General features: G+C 41.6%; 1 protein-coding gene and 1 long non-coding RNA gene across 4 annotated transcripts in view; one reads left to right on the top strand and one right to left on the bottom strand.

Moving 5' to 3' along the window:
* Positions 1 to 1,801: 1,801 nt before the first annotated feature.
* On the bottom strand, positions 1,802 to 3,264 carry LOC127049472 (uncharacterized). Its single transcript, XR_007773995.1, has 2 exons — positions 2,879 to 3,264; positions 1,802 to 1,891 (listed from the first exon to the last, which is right to left on the bottom strand). It is a non-coding gene; the product is annotated as an uncharacterized LOC127049472 (long non-coding RNA).
* Positions 3,168 to 20,731, top strand: part of RPS6KC1 (ribosomal protein S6 kinase C1) — a 111,844-nt gene continuing 94,280 nt past the window's right edge. The window contains exons 1-3 of one of the 3 annotated variants that reach the window (XM_050950213.1): positions 3,168 to 3,488; positions 11,284 to 11,319; positions 14,871 to 14,991. In XM_050950213.1, the coding sequence (XP_050806170.1) occupies positions 3,384 to 3,488; positions 11,284 to 11,319; positions 14,871 to 14,991 (262 nt within the window). In that variant the 5' untranslated portion in view covers positions 3,168 to 3,383. Of the gene's footprint in view, positions 3,489 to 11,283; positions 11,320 to 14,870; positions 14,992 to 20,731 lie in introns of those variants that run through there. The other 2 variants (XM_050950212.1, XM_050950215.1) reach the window with 2 other exon arrangements.

Genomic DNA, 20,731 nt, shown 5'->3' with positions numbered 1-20,731 from the left:
AGGGATAACTGCCAGGGTAGCCCGGGAGGGATGGGGGAGGAGGGAAGCACAGAGGTGGGGTTGTTCTAGGGGCACCCCCTAGAACGGCATGCAGCTCATCATAAAAGGGGCATGTGTGGGGCTCTGACCCGGAGTGGCCATTTGCCTCTCTGGTTCTTTTGGTAGGCTTGCCTAAGCTCCTTAATTTTCACATGGCACTGCTGCAGACCCCTGTTATAACCTCTGTCCTTCATGCTCTTGGAGATTTTTTTTTTTTTTTTCAAATTCCGACATTTCGTCTTTTGGAACTGAGTTTGGATAGCATGGATTAGTTTCCCCATACAGCGATCAGATGCTGTACCTCCCGTTCGGTCCGTGCTGGAGCTCTTTTGCAATTCTAGGACTCTATGGTCACCTGTGCTGATCAGCTTGCCACACTGGTGAAACAGGAAATGAAATTCAAAAGTTCACAGGGCTTTTCCTGTCTATCTGGCCAGTGCATCTGAGTTGGGAGTGCTATCTAGAGTGGTCACAGTGGAGTACTCTGGGATAGCTCCTGGAGGCCAATACCATTGATTGCATCCACGCTACCCCAAATTCAACCCAGCAGAGTTGATTTCAGCGCTAATCCCCTTGTGGGGGAGGAGTACAGAAATCAATTTTAAAAGCCGTTAAAGTTGACAAAAAGGGCTTCATCGTGTGGATGGGTGCAGAGTTAAATTGATCTAATGCTGCTAAATTTGACCTAAACTCATAGTGTAGACCAGGGCTTAGTCCTGCTTAGTGCAGGGAGCTAGACTAAATGACCTCTTGGGTTCCTTCCCTTCCTACACTTTTTTATGTTTCTGTGAAAGAGAATGTCAGTGGTATGGATTGCTTTGTGAAGATTTTCCTTATATGAAGATAATCTCTTCAATATATGCAAGTACCTAGATTTAAAATGTATTAGGATTACCATGCTGCATATTTTGTTTCTGACCAAAACTGGGCAACCTATTGGTATAGTATCAATGACTACCAGCAAGTCCTGAAGATTTCAGTTAACACTTAACCTTTGCTTGCTTACCTCAGTACATAATTGCATTCCCTCCAAAAACGTATGCAAAAGTATTTGTTTTGCTAGCTTTCTTTAAAAGGTTACAAGATTATATGGAAATCTGAGAAATGTGACAGACCCAGGCCAGTGGGGTACAGGAATCTGGTAGAGGGCAAATAGACTGGTCACTGGCTGAGTAGTTTTCTGTTCCCTGAGTGACCAAAGCAGGGGCTGCACTAGAGTAATCAGGAACCTGCTAGAATGAATTAAGGCAGATAAGCTGATTAGAACATCTGCAGCCAATCAAGGCAGGCTAGTCAGGGCACCTGGGTTTAAAAAGGAGCTCACTCCAGTCAGGGAGGGGGGAGTCAGAGGAGAGGAAGTGTAAGAGAGGAGCTGGGAGCAAGAGGCATAAGGAGTTGAGAGTGAGAGGGTGTGCTGCTGGAGGACTAAGGAGTACAAGGGTTATCAGTCACCAGGAGGAACATCCTGGTGAGGACAAAGAAGGTGTTTTGGAGGAGGCCATGGGGAAGTAGCCCAGCTGTCATGCAGCTGTTACAGGAGGTACTAAAGACAGCTGCAATCCACATGGCCCTGGGCTGGAACCCAGAGTAGAGGACGGGCCCGGGTTCCCCCCAAACCTCCCAACTCCTGATCAGACACAGGAGGAGCTGACCCAGACTGTGGGGAAGATCACTGAGGTGAGCAAATCTGCCAATAAGCACAGGATCCACCAAGGTAGAGGAGGAACTTTGTCACAGAAACTAATGCAACATGGATTTCAAGTCTGTGTGACCAGTCTTCTAGGGAAGACTTTTTACTATATGCAAAGGAAAACAGGCATTTAAATTAACCTGGAATCCATTCCTCAAATCCCTGCAGAGAAAAAAGATTTTATAATATATCCCAAGTCAATCCGTATAATACATCCAAATTTGTATCACTTGCCTTTGTACTATTTGCACCAGTAGTATACTCCAATCTAAAGATACCAGTCACCTGGCTCTGCCTGCAGTTCAAAGGTTACTTCAGTCTGTACTCCCTTTTGTCCCCAGTGGGGTAGACAATGTTCCAAGCATGTATGTTTAACCCCCAAAGTTAACCATGGCCAGCTAATATTTTCTTAAACATGATATGAACCTTGTCCACAATAAGAGCAAAACATGGTGCACTGTAGATGCTAAAGCCTGAATGCTGGTAATGTGGGATGTAGGCACAGGGTGTGTGTGTCAAAACTTAACTAATATGTTTTTAAACCTCACTTAACACCTAGCATAGTCAAAGACAGTCATGTCTAAACAAGCCCCTGAACTTCGTTTATATCAGAACTGTGCCCCATTAGGAAAATGGGTTTATGTAGTAACTCATTCAAAAATGAGACAAAACATTTGAAGAATATCAGGGTTGGAAGGGACCTCAGGAGATCATCTAGTCCAGCCCCCCCTGCTCAAAGCAGGACCAATCCCCAGTTCCCTAAATGGCCCCCTCAAGGACTGAACTCACAACCCTAGGTTTAGCTAGCCAGTGCTCAAACTACTGAGCTATCCTCCTCACTAGAAAGTCTAGACACGATCTAGTTGCTCAGCTGTTTAGAAACATTCTAAATAAATGTAAGTAAACATTTAAATCATGCCTGCGCTATATTTGTTTTTAAAGCGGGGGTTAACTGCCAATTAACTAAAGATAAATAGAACTCTAATGAATACAAATCCTAAAATGCCACTGGCTTTCCTATGGTAGGAAAAACTGTCTCCCTAAAGTGCTTATCTCACATCCGCCCTCCAGGACGTTTAACGAGCCGATACTTGTAACGTAGAGGCAAGATGCTAACGAAACGAAGTACGAACACCATTGTTCACCGACCAAGTAGCTACACGCTTCAGCGCCGCAGCTGTTCCATGTTGCACAGGCCCTGGGAACACGCCTCACTCTCACAGCGGGCTGGGCTGGCTCGGCACCGCAGCAGCTGCACATGGCGAAGCCGCTTTTGAAAGCGGTCTAAGGAGCGGGGCTGCTGCCGCTGTCCGAGCCGGTGGGTTCAAGGCCGCTGGCTCGGGACTTCACAGCAATGCTAGGGGTAGCGCGGGCGGCTCGCTGAAATGGCGCAAAACGCTCTGTTCCCACAGGTCACAGATACTGTCAGATCCTGCCTTGCAACCCAGCCTCCCCGGCTGTGTGCACGCCTGGTGCGGCTCCGGATTGGGGTTCGGTGGGGGTGGGTCGCGCTCTGTCTCCGGCAGCATCCCCAGGGAGAAACAGGGCGGGGAGGGGAGTTTCTCGGAGCTGTTTCCGCCTCCAGCTGAGGCCTGACCCGGGAGTGGATCGCAGCGGCTCTGTGCTGCGGGCGCGGCGCGGCGGCGAGGCAAGCATGAGCGGCCCCCGGGAGCTAGCGGGGGAGCTGGCCCGGTTCTACACGGTCACCGAGCCCCAGCGCCACCCCCGGGGATACACCGTGTATAAGGTCACCGCACGGGTGAGTCCGGGGCGGCAGGGACCTGGACAGCGCCGGTCTTGGCGGATCGCTCCCAAAGGGTCGGGAGCAGGGCGGGCAGAGAGTATCCATCCCCGAGCTGCCCCTGTGAACGGGGACAGAGCATCCCTCCCCCTCCATCCCCGAGCAGCCCCTGGGAAGTGGGGGGACGGGCACAGAGAGCATCCTTCCTGCCCCTGTGAATGGGGAGGGGGGAACAGAGAGAATCCCTGCCCCCTCCCCGCCAATCCTGGACTTGCCCCTGTGAATGGGGGGAGGGGGGCAGGGAGCAGTTCTCCCTTCCCCCAATCCCAGACCTACTTCTGTGAATGTAGCCTCCGGCAGAAAGCATCCACCCCATCACAGAGCTTCTCCCAGTGGAAGGCCCAAGACCCAGATGAAGCTTCTCAGACCTGCCCTTGTGCAAGGAAGGATGTCGGTGGCTAAAGCAGAGATCATCCCTGTTCCTTATCCTAGGCTTGCATCTATGGGGGGGGGGGGTGCTCATCAAAGAGCATACCCACCTTACTACCTCCTGCCTCCTATCTGTTCCCAAATGAGAGGAGGATGACAAAGAACATCTTCCCTTCACTTCACCCATCTACCTGTCCAGATGTGGGACAGATTCTTAGCATCCCCAGCACACCCGTCCAGCTTCATTCCGATCTGCTGCAAGTCTCACATGTGACGGGGATGGATGGGTGAGGAGAGGAGATGGGAGGAATGAATAAATGAGTCCTCTTAATAAGGAAGTTTGCTTTACAGTGTCTTTGTCAGGGGATTGGGAGAAGATGAATTCAATATGTCAGTGAGACATTTAAAATTTGATACTTGCTATAATTCAGCCTGTATTGCCTCCACTTTGCTGTATACTCATCTTAAATTTTTCATAAGAATTAAGTCAAGGATTTGAGTCCACTTCAGTAATATTCCATCCATGCAGATTATCCCAACAGTTTAAAACCCTGAAACTAGAGAATGCCCTATCCAGCCTAAAGAACCTTGCCTCATGCTCTTCTGGTTTTACTAGGCCACTAAATACCCAGGCCTGCTGTGTCTCAAGCTCTGGTACTTTGAATGAAGGTGCTTTATATTTTATTTAAAACAAACAAACAAACAAAAAAAGCTTGGTCCAGTGATGGTCAGACTTCAGCCCATGTCTTCAAAACAAATGTCTTCATATGAGAGCCCCTGGCTCTTCCAAATGAATGAGAGACTGCAGGTCTGCTTAACATTTCCTCAGTGGCACTTGAAGCTGATTAATTTAGTTTGAATTTCTCTATCCTGTAATTATTTTAAAAAGTAAAGCTAGAAGGAAGACTCTGTTTGGATAAATGTCTCCAAAGCGTACACTACACAAGACCAGTGCTTAATTTATAATGAAAGAGGTGCTGGGACTCAAGCAGTTTTTTTACTCTAATAACTGAACTGCAAAGCCAGAGATGCCGGGGTTACAAACTGCCTAGCTCAGAGGTGCTAAGCCCTGGCACAAATTAAGCACTGCACAAGGCAAATGTGCTGGTGTTGCAAAAAGCATTAAATACCTTCATAAGTGTACTTTAGACTTGCCCTAACCTGACAGACTGGTAACCTGAATGTTTGGACTCTAGTGTATATACAGTAATTATTGATTTTTGTGTGTTTCTTTATTGTACATCATCTGTCAGAAGCTATGAGACAGTGTTGGTTTCTATTGTTGAGTTTCTGACTTACACAGATGTTTTGATAGCATCTTAAGTCTGGTAATGTAATGCTGCTTAGTGACAGAAAATAGTTGTTCTGTCTGATGGAACTGTTAACGCTGTGCTAGAAGTTGTTAGCTGCCTTAAAACTGCAAGAGTGGACCAGTCCAGAAGTCCGTCTAACGCAGGATCCTGTACCTGACAGTGGCCAGAATCACAGTTCTGAGGAAGATGCAAGAAGCTCTGTAATGGACAGATAGGGAGTAAGAGTGGGATCCACAAAGGGTCTTAGGTGTTGCAACGCGAGTGGCATGGTACCTAACTTTTAGGTGCCTAGAAAATCACAGGAACAACACTATGACTTGCAAAACCTCATTTAGGCATCTAGGCTCCTATACACTGCGGGGGGAGGGGGGAAGGTGCCTTAGAACAGAATCCAGAAAGCCAGCGCACTAGGCGGTGAGCTGCCTGAGCTAGCCAATGGCAGCAATGAGAGTGGTATAGCCTAAGCCCTGTTCCCTCACAGAGATAGGTACCTAAGTCCAGGCTACAGCGAGGTGCCTCTCTCTGCATAGTGCTCCATGAATGGGAACCCCTCTCAGGGAGTCAGATGGCTTATGCAATAAGACATTTTTTGTCAGAATGAGTTAGACTCCTGTCTTGCTGTACACAAAATGACCAGAGGCAGCGGTGCCCACCTTGTAGCCCCATTCAAGCACTCACCTGTGATGGGGAAGACAGGCTCAATTCTGTCCGAACAAGAGGGAGACAGGATTTGAACATAGGTCTTCTGCTTCTCAGAACACTGTTCTAACCAGTTAGCTATGGCATATCATGATGTAGAACTCCTTCAGTCTTTCCTGTTGAAGCTAATCCACTGTGGATAAATAATGAAGAGCAACTGGAGCAGGGGGACTGTACCCTGGGTCTTCCATCTCCTGGGTGAGTGTCCTAAACACTGGACTACATAGTAATTTTCTCTCTCCCTGTGTCCCAATGACTGTTTAGTCACTGAGGAGTATCAGTGGAACTATGTATAGAGCAAGGTATTACTCAATCTGAGTGAGGCAGCAGAATCTGGCCCTAGTAGAAGGGGAGGATGGTCTTGCGTTGGAAGCAAAAAACTGGAAATTAGGAGACCTGGTTTCTGTTCCTAGTTTTTCCAAAGGCTTCTTGGGTCCCCTTGGGCATGCCTCTTACCTTCTTTGTACCTCTACCCTCTTTTTTTCACAAATGGGAATAATGCTGCATAGCAGTGGGTGGGAGGGTCTTGTGAGTTCAGTTCATTCATTTTGAGATCCTCAGATAGGAAGTGTTATAGAAGTTTTATTGAAGTGACGTGTCCTTTCACAATCACTGTTGCTGTAAATTTTCTGCCTGTGTGAGCTGTCCATATTTGCACATACCCTCTCTTTATATAAAGAGGAGGATCTAAAAAGTTATCTGTGTAGAATGTAGATATATAAATAAACATAGCTCTCAGCCTGTTTGTCTCCATGTCCATTTTCTGCATTAACTGTAAGATCATAGACAACTTGTATCATATCCAGAACAAACTATTATTCATTATTCCATCATAGGATAATGTAAGATGTTTAAACACTAATTAAAGTGAAATAAAACATGGTGTTTTTTTATTGAGTTAGTGAGAAAAACACTTTCCCCCTGTAGGTTCAGTGCTAAAGAAGTTTGTCATGGGACAGAGGCATGGAAGATAGGGCATTTAGTTTTTCGACATCTCATCCTGATGAACTCCGTTCACAGGCTTAGTCCAAGAGGTCAATATAGTGGTTTAATTTCATCAGTGGAACTGAAAGCAATGCCCCTTTATCTAGGACAATAGAACCCAGTCTTGTATGTATCTTAATTCTAATTCTTCACTGATTTATGTATTCTGCGTTGTTTATATTCATTTGAAATACAGCATCACACAGCTGTAGTACATGTGCTGAATTCTCCAAATCGGAACGAAAGTTGTATTTAAGTCATGGGAATGTCAACATTTTATCAGGTCCCTGAAGTTGCAGGTTCTCAGCTTCTGCTCCAAGTGACATGTGGCAGGGTCACACAATTTGCTGATGGACAGAGTAATTCAGATTTTTCTTATTTAAAAACCCAGAATATTAGTTCTTCCAAGTATTTTAATGCCTTATAGCCCAGAGGTGATAAAATATTATTCATTATGCCCAACATTGTGCTTGGGATTTCACAAACACAGAAATGTTCACAGCTTATGCCTCTAAAGGGTTTGTACTCTAATCAGACATGTAATAATAACTGGGCTGGGGGTAAAAACTTGACAGTGGAGAATATTAAAAGAAGCTGTTCAAAACTATGTACCAATATTTTGTTTAAGGCAGTTGTCTGACCCCACCACTTTTTGTTTTCTCCCTCCCATCCCTGCAGTTGGCTGGCTCCATGGTTGATATGACATCACTACCACAGTGCTTGCTGGGGCTGTGTCACTCATACCGTGAACTGGTGATCTGCAGCTTTGGGGGACTGCCTGGAAAAAAGTAAGGTTGACCTGCCCAGTGTACTGAATACCCCTCTTTTGCTAGCTATTTCGGGTATTCAGCACATTCTACTAAAGATCTCCGATTTCTTTTGATTCTGTATTTGTGAATCATCTGTAAAACTGATTTAATGGGTTAAGAGAAATTTACTGTCAAATATAAAATTTAATATTCGTGAGTAGGAGAGTTGCGTGTTGAAAGTGTCCTGAACAGCTAAACCAAATGCACAGGTCTCATCGGAGACTTTTTTGAATGCTAAGCTGGGCCAACTTTGGGAAACTTTTTTCTTAAGGTCTATTCTTAGGAGATGATTTTAAAAGAAAGCTAGTTTAACGGTGTGGAAGGCCTGAAAAAATTCCTTTTATTTTTTAGCAAGACTGGCACAATGTGGAAAATGTACGTAAGATGTGAATTCTAGATAATGTTTAAACTTTTGTACTGTGAAAGACAGTACATGCATCTGCAAAGTTAGAGAAGCATTACAGTTCCTGTATTCATTCCAACAGTCCAAGAAAAGATAAGAAGGGATTAAAAAAAAAAAGTCACCACAAGAGGATACTATCCAATGTAGTATTATGAGAGATTTTAAAAATTAGTTTATTATTTAAAAAATCTGCTATTTAACAATGCTGAATGTCTGCAGAGCAGACAGAAACATTGGGTACTCTGACCATCTTGTTAAGTAACAAAGGGAGATCCCTATGGTCCTGTTTTATGATTGTTGTTTACAGAACATACAGTATCAGGTATGCATTGATCAGTTTGTATATGCATGTTTGCCATCTTTTGATATCCTGTTTATTTTTGTGGAGGAAAGCTGCTTGCATTAAGGGTTTACAAACAATGCTGATTGCCTCATTCCACTCTAAGATTTTTCTGTGCAATTTTTTATCTTCCTATAGCTTGAGATTTATGGGGTTGTTAACCCATGTTCTCACATGCCAACTATCTGAATTGATGATAGGATTGATTAAAGTGAAGGAACTCTGCAGAGGTTTCTGGCCTGTGTTGACTTTCATGAAAAGGCTATGGAGAACAAATTAGTTCAGCATATAAATAAATAAATACAGCTCTACCCCAATATAATGCAACCTGATATAACATGAATTCGGATATAATGCAGTAAAGCAGCGCTCTGGGGGGGTTAGGCTGTGCATTCCGGCGGATCAAATCAAGTTCAATATAACATGGTTTCACCTATAACGCAGTAAGATTTTTTTGGTTCCTGAGGACAGTGTTATATCGGGGTAGAGGTTTACTGTACAATGACTAGCGGATGGAACTGGGTGATAGATATGGAACATGGTGTAATCTGCAGAAGAAGGGACTCTGAAACATCTGGGTCCTATTCCTGACTCTCACTAGCTTGTTATATAATAATAATTTGAGATATACCCATCTTGTAGAGCTGGATGGGACCTTGAAAGGTCATTAAGTCCAGCCCCCTGCCTTCACTAGGAGGACCAAGTACTGATTTTGCCCTAGATAGCCCCCTCAAGGATTGAGCTCACAACCCTGGGTTTAGCAGGCTAATGCGCAAACCACTGAGCTATCCCTCCCTCCATTGCACTCATTGCTCTAGGTCCCACTTTACCCATTTGAGTAACTTATCTACTGTAACCTCACAAAACTGTTGCAGGGCTTTACTGAAAGGTGAAATGCAAAATAAAAAAGTTTATGCCATTTACTGCTCCTTTTGTGATATGTAAAGATTGTTTAAGTTGCCACCACGCACCCCTCCACGTGGTCTGCCTATGAAGTGTTCTAAACCTCTCACCAGGGAGAGAGTAGACACTCTTTACTGAACTAGCTATATGGACTCTGCTATAGACAGAAACAAAGATGAAAGCAGAGTGAAAAAGAAGAGCTGAAACATAACTGTGGTAAAGAGGCAAGTAGGCCTTCAGACTAATCACAGCAAGGGAAAAAATGAGTAAGGTTTTGTCAATTGTAGGCAAAACTGGCTCAGGAGAGTATTTTATGGTGCAATTTGAACGAAGTGAGTTTCAGGGTGATGGGGTAGAATAATGGAAAAATAACCCTTTTCTCCTCAGTCTAGACCCTCCAGAAACCTCATGGAGGATGAATGGGAATGCAACAGTGAGGTTGGGCCAGCGATGGCTCCAGGCACCAGCGCACCAAGCATGTGCCTGTGGCGGCAAGCCACGGGGGGCGGCCTGCCGGTCCCTGCAAGGGCAGCAGTCAGGAAGCCTTCGGCGGCTTGCCTGCAGGAGGTCTGCCAGTCCCGCAGATTCAGTGGCATTTTGGCGGCAAGTATGCCGAATCCGCGGGACTGGGGACCTCCCGCAGGCAAACCGCCGAAGGCTGCCTAACTGCCATGCTTGGGGCAGCAAAAAGCTAGAGCCGCCCCTGGGTTGGGCAGTAGGCTGAAGTTAGGGAAACATGGAGGAACAAGTCACAGAGATTCTTGAAAACCATAAGGAAAATTTAGAAGAGTAAATCTAATAAAACTGGGGGTGGGAGGCAGGAGATGAGAACAGTCTAGCTACAGCATTGTGAACCCTCCATGTAGCTTAGAGGAGCCGTTTTTAGGTGGCCTATGGTCTGGAGCACTCTTGGGTGGTGTACTTTACCTCTGAGACAGAAACAACACTGCATTTCAGGGCTTGTCTTACGCACAAGCAAACCAAATGAAGTCTGCTTTAATTCCCACCTTTAAGTATCTTAGTGCATGTCAGTGTATGGACAGTCTTATTTCAAATGAAATTGTCCATACGCTGATTTATGGCATGAATTAAAGCTGACTTAGTTTGGTTTGCATGTGCGCAGACAAGCCTTCAGACTGAGCAATGGACTTTATTGCTATTTGTAAATCCAATGCAGAACTCAGGCATTGTAGAGGCTCTCTTGACCAATATAATATATATTTCTTCTTTAAAAACACAAAACCATCTTTGCCCTGTGCTGCCATACCTGTCTGTCTTTATCAGGTATTTCTTTGGAGTAAAGTCAGTGTGATCAAATGTGCAGAAAACACCAACATGTGATAGGTAGCAAATATACGTGAGGACAAAATCAAAATGCAAAGTGATCTGTAGAGAACTGAGCAGTGGGGGCTTTGGGTAGCATGGGGAGATTTTGTCCTAAAAAATACACCCCCCCCATCAGGCTCAGTTTGTGTGCAATCTGGATTCAAAATGGGTAGCTGTAACTAAACCATACCTATTACATTAATGTTACTTTCCTCTTGTATTTCTAAGAACAATTCCTTCAGGAAAGAATTGGAAGAATGATGGGAAGATAGTCAATATGTGTCCCAGTTCTAAGTGGTCCCTAATAAGAAACTTGCTTGGGGATGTAGCCCCTAGAAGAGGGCATAAGTTTATCTATTTTGTAATATATTTGCTGGTTTCTAACATGGCAATTAACTTTGTTACTAAATACTTTGTCTCTTGTTCTATTTTGTATTTTCATAGGTTGAACTTCACTAAACTAACTTAAAATTGCTGAATGCAAATTGAAAAAGATACACACCTTCTGTGTGGTTTCTTTTTATCAGCAACAGATCACAGTATGTTCCTCTTTTAACTCTGCAAACAGAAATTCAGACACTGATCAGGTTTTTGTTTTGTTTTTCAGATTGTTTCAAGAAGAAATCCAGAGGAAGTTCAGGAGGTAACACATGTACATTTGTGATAGTTTTATTTCATGTTCTCATTACTAATTTTTGAAGTATCTTTTTTACTTAATTTAGTCATTCCTGTGTGTGTTGTCAAAGAAATGAAGCAAACATTTTTTGTGTCCATCTGTCTTTTGTCTTAGCTATTCGGTTTTGATTTATTAAGGTAGCATATTACAACTTCGTTGTCAGTGATGAGTTGGAGGGAGATTATGAACCACACCTCATCCCTCTGATTTTGGATGGCACTTCAGATTCTTAAACCTTGGGTTGAGTGCTGTACCTGTCTTTAGAAATCTCACATTGATATCTTCTTTGCCTTTTATCAAATCTGCAGCAAAAGTGTTCTTAAAACGAACAACGTGTGCTGAGTCATCATCCAAGACTACTATAACATGAAATATATGGCAGAATGTGGGTAGAACAGAGCCAGAGACATACAGTTCTCCCCCAAGGAGTTCAGTCACAAATTTAATTAAGCATTATTTTTTTTAATGAGCATCATCAGCATGGAAGCATGTCCTCCGGAATGGTGGCTGAAGCATGAAGGACCATATGAATGTTTAGCATATCTGGCATGAAAATACCTTGCAGTGCTGGCTACAAAAGTTCCATGTTCTAACTTTCAGGTGACATTGTAAATAAGAAGTTGGCAACATTATCTCCCGCAAATGTAAACAAACTTGTTTGTCCTAGCAATTGGCTGAACAAGAAGTGGTGCTGAGGCTCTAAAATTTTACAATGTTTTGTTTTTGAGTGCAGTTATCTGCCCCCCCAAAAATCTACATTTGTAAGTTGCACTTTCACGGTAAAGAGGTTGCACTACAGTACTTGTATGAGGTGTATTGAAAAATACTATTTTGTTTACAAATATTTGCACTGTAAAAATAATCAAAAATAATATAAAGTGAGCACTGTACACTTTTTATTCTGTGTTGTAATTGAAAACAATATATTTGAAATGTAGAAAAACATCCAAAAATATTTAATACATTTCAATTGGTATTCTGTTTAACAGTGTGATTAAAACCGCAATTGTGATTAATTTTTTTGGGTTAATCACGTGAGTTAACTGTGATTAATTGACACCTGTAGTTTAAAATCCTGCTTTTTCTCTAAAAGCCAGTTGTTGTGGAACTTCATACAGTGTAAGTTCTTATGTACGCTCTGGATTTTGTGTGTAGTTTTTGGCTTGGTTTCTCTCATATGTTTTTAATAGGACGTCTTCCTGAATATGAGCTCTGGCTGAAATTTTTCTTCGGGAGTCCTACTTTTATTGTTGACTATTTTAAAAATAGTCTATACAAAATTTAGTGAATGGGTGGCTCCTGAGTAGATCTTAGTTTTCAGATGCTAGAGTTGGGATCACTTTTAACTATTATTGATGTTATAACTGAAAATTTAAGCACAGGGCACACAAGCCTGTCTAGTGGCCAGGTATTGCACCCAACCTCCGTCAGGAGCTTTTCTGTCAGATTTTTATCCCACAACAGAGAGAGATTTATGTACAGTCATTGAAGGACTATAGGCAGCTGCTCTTCTATTGTCTCCCCCTAATAGGGTCTATACTTATGACCATTAATCATATTTAAAACCCTAGAAAATAAATGCACCTACTTTGTTGTGAAGCAGTTAGGCATGTAGCACCCCTGACGCAAACCCAGAAAAGTTGAGCTACTTTACAATACATATTTCCTCCACTCATAACATTAACATTGCTACAACTACTGCTGTTCATGGGCCATCCTCCACAGCCTTCAGTCTGCTTCCCTCACCTTGCAGCCTTCCATCTCTCCTTTTAACAGCCCTTCTGGACGTAATCCTTTACCTTCTCCCAGCACAACCAACTCCTACATCAAGCACCTCCATCTACTACTGTGGGGAGAGGGAGGGGAGATAATCGGGTGTGCAGAAGGACTAAAGGGGTAATGGTAACTGTGTGTGTGTGTGTGTCTGACTCAGGTGGAGAAACCAGTGTTTACTGTGGACGGAAGGAGTGAAAAACAGTTACTAGTGCTCAAATTATTTTAACCATGACAGGCTATCACATCAGAACTATTTAGGCTTCGCAGAATTTTATATATATATATATATGTGTGTGTGTGTGTGTATATATATGTATATGTATATATATAATATAAATTATCAGTGCTTAAGCATTTTTTCTGTTTTTACATTTGCAGAAATTATGGGGAGTGTTGACAATTATTTAATGACAGTAGACATAGAGACTCAAAATTAAAGCTTTATAAATGATTAAAACACAAGTGGTCAACATCAGATGTCAAAATACACAAAGTAAACATGCTTAAATCAAATCATACCTGTTTTTGCCATTCATTTTTTAGTCTAGATCACTGGATTTTGACTCTACCTTTTCAAGCAGCATTTTTCTTACTTTGCCTATCTGTAAATTTTGATGATTATTGGTGGAAGTATTTTTTCATCGGTTTGTGTGTGTATGGTATAATTGTTTACTGACATTTACCTTTAAAAATCTGATCCTTCCAAGCCTAACTATAACAACTAACAATGTATTCACACTCTCACCAAATACCCTTTACTGCACTTCTCTAGTCCTCAGATTGCAGTTTGTATCCACCCTCCAAATCAGATTCATTTCCAGCATATATCCGAAGGGGTACCTTGTTAGCTTTGCTGAGGTAGCATCCTCCAGAGGCTTCATTTCCCTGAGCTTGTCAGGGGATGACAGGGTAACCTTGAATCCTTTGCTTTGCAAGGTGTTTTAGATGTATTAATTCTCTCCTCTTGGCTAGTGTGAGACCACTTGCATCAGTGAAAAACAATATTTTGTTAGAGTGAAACTGGATCTTGTGCTTTTTTTTTTCCTGCAATCCTTTAGTATACTATCCTAGTGCCAACATTCCTATAACTTAATGATCATGGAGTTTTCATTTTCTTGAGCAGTTTTATGTGGTGGTTCTGGGATTATATGTAAAACCGTGCTCATCAGCCACCCTATCAAATTTGACACCTTTTGCGGTAGCTTGCATTGGGCACTCAAAAACTTGAGGCATCCATAATTATTAGTCATTTCTGAAAACTTAGGCCAGGGAATCCTCTGCCTCAGGAAGTCCTAGATTCCTTGCTTTGTTCTCCTGAGACCTGACAACTACAAAGAGCGTGCCTACGTTACTAACTTATGCCAGCGAAGTTGTGCCAGCAAAAAGACACTGCAGTTTGTTTATCGTTTGTGCACTTGCATACTTGGCTCCTTGCGGTGGTGCTGCATGCACTCACCAGAGGCGCTTGTATCAGCGCACAATGCAGTGCGCCATAGGTAGGTTTTACTGCCTAATTTTTTCCCCTAGGGAGAAACTTGCTAAGCTAGCTGTTAAAAGAAACCACTAACAGTACTGATTAGAATCTGTTTAGCGTCTTGATTTTCTTAGTTTGTTGGCAACTCTTTTTGGATGACATAGTGCGATTATGATAAATTGCTCTCGCTTTCAGCCACACTTAGCAACAGTTACTCCAATGTGAACTATTAAACTCATTCATGCTTTTTTCCCCCATTCTGCTTCAGATAGTCGTTTGGAAGAGATACAGTGACTTTAAGAAACTGCACAAAGATCTCTGGCAAATTCATAAAAACGTATACAAGCATACAGAATTGTTTCCGCCTTTTGCCAAAGCAATAGTGTTTGGTAAGCACCCCTTCTTTTTGAATTGCTAAAACTGTTTAATATTAGGTAACGAGTCATAAATACATCTCATTCTGGAGCTGCCAGCCACGCCTTTATACATGCTACTGCTAAAACTTATTTTGGTTTTAATAGTCAACTCTTTGTCTCATTATGAGGATCTTAATGAGATATGGGTGAATCACAGTTCCATGGTTTTAAAGTTATTGACTTGTACTGAAGGTATCAAATAACGTAGACTGTATGCTCTTATTTGCTTTCAGTTAAAGAACTATATGCTTTGAATGTTTATGGATGTACGTTACACTTTAAAGGCATAAAAACATAAGGTCCCTATTCTGAGGCGTTAGCCAATATTAGTTATAGATTGCAATGTGACTAACACTTGTAGACTGTCAGCTACAAAACAAAATAATTACACTTGTTCTTCCACCAAAAAGATGGTTATAATTTTTAATGATCATTTTATATTAAATTATTAAATTATTTAGTGAAGGAAAGGATTTTTGTCTCTTAGGAAATGTAATCTACATTCCCAGTTTTCTCTAATTATGTTTTTGACATCACAATTATATCTAGAGCAACTGGTTATTGCATCAGAGGATTATAACTTCAGGTGAGGAATAAGTAGCAAGAACTAACTAGCTCTTAGGAACACAGATCTTTATATTATTGTCCTTAGTAATAAAAATGAGAAGAGGAAACGCTCCAGAAAATGTGAGTTAAGTAGAAACCGTTTATAAATGTGTTTCCTTGAAGAATTATTTTTATAAGAAGAATTTGAGAATTAACTTTTGACGTAGGTGATCAAACTTTAAAAGTGAAATCAAATGAACTTCTAATAAAGTAGAACAACTCCAGGTATTGGAGGTTGCATTGGAACAAAGGGTATAATTATAATAAATCCCAAAAAAGTTGAAAACTTTTACTCCCAACAAGAAATGTAATGTTAAGATTTTAAAGTGGATTAATGTGCTCCATTTTAAAGAGGAATGGGTTTGTCCTGGATGTCTTCCTCAGTGTAGAATTGCTTGTGTTTTTTGTCATAACCTTTACCATAACCATTTTTACTGTAGGTTTTTCATAGCAGGTACTAAAAACACACTTCTCAGTAAGTGCATACACTCCTATTACCTTTAAAACATCAAAGGGAGAATAAACTCCATAGCTTGTACCCCAAAACACATGATTAAAAATAAACCTTTTCATCCCATACATATTATTTATTACATACTTGACTCTGAACCTAATTGCAATAGGAACCTCCCTCTCTCAAATTCTTTAGAGATATTCCTGGTTTTTGCGCCTTATGCCACAATAATCATTGTGAAAAATTTTGTTTACTTACACATTTATGTGGAAAATCCAAAGCTGTTCAGATCAATTTTTTTAATTAGAGTCTTCTTGTTTCAGAGAGCTTTGTGCTCAGCAAGACAAAATGGGGCTGTGGCCTCTTATTCCACTTATTCTCTTTCTAAGAGATATTATGCATGTGGTATTTAGGAATGGTTGAGAATAGTAGTGCAGGATATTGCCAGTACTACTAGGCAGTTTACTTATCCCTATATGGAGTACCTAGCAAACACTTGTATGGATATGTGTCTATAATTTTTAAAATGAAATTATTTTGATCATTTTAATTTTGTTTTTTTAAGATTAAAAGTGAATAAACCAGTTTTGCCAAATTTCAAATTGGCAAAGCTAACATTCAGTGTTCCCAACTGAAAATTCTAAATTTAAGGATTTTTTTTCCCCCAAAAAATAACTTTAATTCAATGGCAATACTAACATCTCTTCACCATACCTGTGTTCATAGCACCCTATAAATACTTAACTTCTCAGTTAAGAACAGTCTAAAACTGGACATTTTAAAATGTACATAGACTGAAAGTAAAAATGTCACTCTTATTAATGTTTTGAATTCATTGAGGTATCACTTCAGGATACTCATTCAATGCTAACAAATACTTTAAGGGGCCTGGTTATTATAATAGTTCTAGGAGCTTTTTGGTGGTCTCTCCACAGTGATTATGCATGAGTCAGACCTTGCTTTGTGCTCAAAAATCCTGTAAACTTCAATGAAAGGTCTGCACTCACAATGACCATAGAATTGGGCTTTATTCCTTAAGCATGTCTCTTGGCAGAACTACCTCATACATTAGTTTTTTGTCTTTTCAAGATACATTGTTCATTTTCTCTATCCTCTACTTACTGTTGCATACAAAAACCTATGTTAAAGGAACGCTAAGGTTACAAAGTCAAGCACTTAAAATTTGGAAATGCCAGAATTAAGATTGCCTTTTTAATCTTAATTTGGGCCCCCTTGTGCACATATGTTATAATAGACTTCAATTACGTGATCATATACTATATTTTTGTCCCATGGAGCCCCTGCCTTATTCAGAGAATGGTTCAGCTAAAACTATCCAGATAAAATTAATTTTGAGGCAGATGCCCAGCTCGAAAAAGTTCAGCCTGAATAGTTAAAGTTGCAAAGTCTTTTATAAGCAACTGAAATCAAGGTTACTTTGAACTCTTCATTATAAGACCCTAATTATAGGTGTCACTATGTATTACCTGATCCTGTTGCATTTAACACAAAATGGTGTTTCCTTCAGAAAACTAATAGTGGATGTAAAACGTAAGTGATTGCAAGAAAATTGAATTGTGATGTGGATTTTATAGATGCCTGCGTAGAGCCCCCTGAAGTACACAGAGGGCTTTGGCTCTCTTCCAAAGCTGAGACTGAATAGCATTCAACTTTGTTTTATTTTGCTTATCTGTGAAATTAGATCTGGGCTGAATATCAGTGCCATGTCAGCACTTGCATGCTGCATAGTTAAGTGGAGAATATATTATCAATCTAATCTTGAGTCGATTTTATATCTGATTTACAGCGGAGCATGATCATTGTCCAAGCCGCTTTCAAAGTTGATACATGCTGTCCAAGATTTAAATTGAAAACAAAGATATGCTCTAGGAGTGGAGAGGAGAAGAGATGCCTATATAAAGCAGTATAGGGTAAGATATCCAAAAGAGAAACTAAGAGTTCTTGAGAGAGATTTTAAAAGTAATTAAAATGGATGGAAATCTTAAATCTGAGGCTAACCAATCTTGCTCAAGCCCTATGAGCTGGAGTAGAATTGTGGGTGAAATCTCTTCTGAAAGACACCCTTATTCTATTGTTTTATACACACACAAGTGGCTACAGTATAGAATATAAGGGGAGAGAATCTACAAAAGTATTCAGTGTAGTTATTTTTCACTTCTTGTACAAAGAGCCTTTCTTTAAAAAAAAAATCAGATTTGAAATAAAAGCAACAGAAAAGCACAGGAAAAGAGGTAATGTATAACAGGTTAAAATGATAACTTATTGGAAAGCTAAAAAGGAGTAAAAATGGATGAAGCTGCCTTTTATTCCAGTTGAGGCATTTCTTAAAATTATTCAGGGCATCCTTCTTCAGAAGATCAGGTATGGTTGCTTGTTTAGTGGAGGATAAAGTAAAATGTTGGTATATTTTGAGTTGTTGCATATAGACATTTTATTTTCATGAAGTGGTGTTTTTATTTTGAACTGCAAGATCAGTCCCATTTGTATATTAATTCCTTTTCCTCTAACTGTACATTAGCAATTAATGCTTTGTTATATTCTTCCTTCCATCATATGATTTTTGTCCCCTTTGTGGTAGCCTTTAAACTGATTATTTGTTAGCACTGCCATTAGCTGCTAACTTCTGAAAATGTGTGTATATTTTAAAAAAGTTTGTCATTTTAGTACAAGGAATAGCAAATGGTGCAGTTTTCAAATGAGCTTTATCAGTTGTTACAGCTGCTCTTATTTTCTGTACAGAAAATATTAAACTTGTACGGAGTCCCAGGTTGTAGCATTTAAAGAATTGAAGCGAGCACTCTGAGGCATCAAGGACTGTGTGGAAATGGAAGAGCCGTGATACACTTCCACCTTTAGTGGAATAAATAGTTGAGAAATCTGCAGAACTGGAATGTTTGTATTTCGTGCTTTAGTCCCACAACTTTTGAAAATGAAAGGCTGTAGTATGTGTATCTTTTTTTTTTCCTGGTACAATAGTGCTGGTTATATCACAGGTTGAAACCCGTTGGGGAAACTTTTATATTGCTTTCCTGTACTTCACCTGGACTTTTTCCACTCTTCTCACAGGAAAAAACATATTGGCATGGACCATGGGAATTTAAAGTGCTGATAACAGAACCAGCTGTTAAAACTTCTTTGAATTGTCATGTAGCTGTTACCATTAAAGTATCCTAGTATCTGTTTCTAGGAAATGACCATTCTCAGTTTGGCTGCAGAGATTCATTTTGATTCCTGCACAACCATGAAACATGAAGGGAACATAACTTGAGGTACTAGTTTTTGACCTCTTGTAATCTCTATGCACAGCTGTTCACATATTTGCAAAACAGGAATATTACTCTTATGTATATAGCATCATGGATGTGCACAGTACTTGAGAGAAAACAGAAGACATGGTGGTAGTCCTGAACAGGGCCGGCTCCAGGCAGCAGCGAAGGAAGCAGGTGCCTGGGGCAGCCAATAGAAAAGGGTGGCACTGCATCTGTTATTGTGGCAGCATGTCGGGGTCTTCTGCAGCAATTTGGCAGCAAGTCCTTCGGTCACTCTCTTCCTCTTCGGCAACAGCTCAATCATTGTTGTTGCCGCCCTCCCGGCAAAAAAGCTGGAGCCGGCCCTGGCCCTGAAGAGTCTGAAACTGTATTTTAGTTTGGCCAAGAGATGCAGAGAAGTGAAGGTGACAGTGATGATTTTAGCATAAGAAGGCTTCATGCAAGGAATCTGTCTGAAAGCACTTAAGGCCAGATTTTCAAAGGTAACTAGGACTCAGATCACCAGCTAGGGGGATTTTCAAAAGTGCTGAAGTAGATTAGGTTGGGAGGTTAGGTGTCTCATGATTCAGATAGGTCTCTATATGCCTTTTGAAAATCTGTCCCTTAATGGTTTGCTCCTGGGGGAATTCCTCACAGCACGTATGCAGAATTCATGGCTCCCGCAGATTTCTTTGCTTACCCGCAGAAGAATGATTTCTGACGGGGAAGTAAAAGGAAGCTACAAGACCAATCATGTGCTCACTCCCTGGCAGTGCACACAACTCAGTTTGGGCATCCAGAGCAGCCGGTAGAGACATAAATCACCACCTGGGGTGGGTGGGGGTGAAAGGGACTGGTGTGTGTGTGTGTGTGTGTGTGTGTGTGTGTGTGTGTGTGTGTGTGTGAGAGAGAGAGAGACTCCCTCTTGCTTGCTACTGCAGCACGCTCGGTGTGGAGGGGCAGGGCTTTGAGATATTTCTGAAGAGGAAGGCGTACAGCCAGGGCCGCCCCGGGGGGGGGGGCAAGTGGGGCAATTTTCCCTGGGCCCCGCAGGGTCCCCTACGAGAGTTTTTCAGGGCCCCTGGAGCAGGGTCCTTCACTCGCTCCGGGGGCCCTGGAAAACTCTTGCGGGGCCCGGGCCCCCGGAGCTGCTTCCACTCCAACTCTTCGGTGGCGGGGGATCTTGCTGCCTTGGGTTCTGGAGCGGAAGGACCTCCCGCTGCCGAATTACTGCCGAAGCGGGGGCCCCCTGTCGCCAAAGACCCCAGGCCCCCGAATCCTCTGGGCGGCCCTGTGTACAGCTTGCTGTGTTGTCTCAGACAGAGGAGAAGGTAGCAGCCTGCCTGCTCAGTGAATTGTTCCTATTGTTCTTAGTAAATTCCCC

The sequence above is a fragment of the Gopherus flavomarginatus genome, chromosome 4 (genome assembly GCF_025201925.1).
Source record: "Gopherus flavomarginatus isolate rGopFla2 chromosome 4, rGopFla2.mat.asm, whole genome shotgun sequence".
In the NCBI taxonomy this organism is placed as follows: Eukaryota; Metazoa; Chordata; order Testudines; family Testudinidae; genus Gopherus; species Gopherus flavomarginatus.
This window is presented reverse-complemented; position numbering and strand designations above follow the sequence as displayed.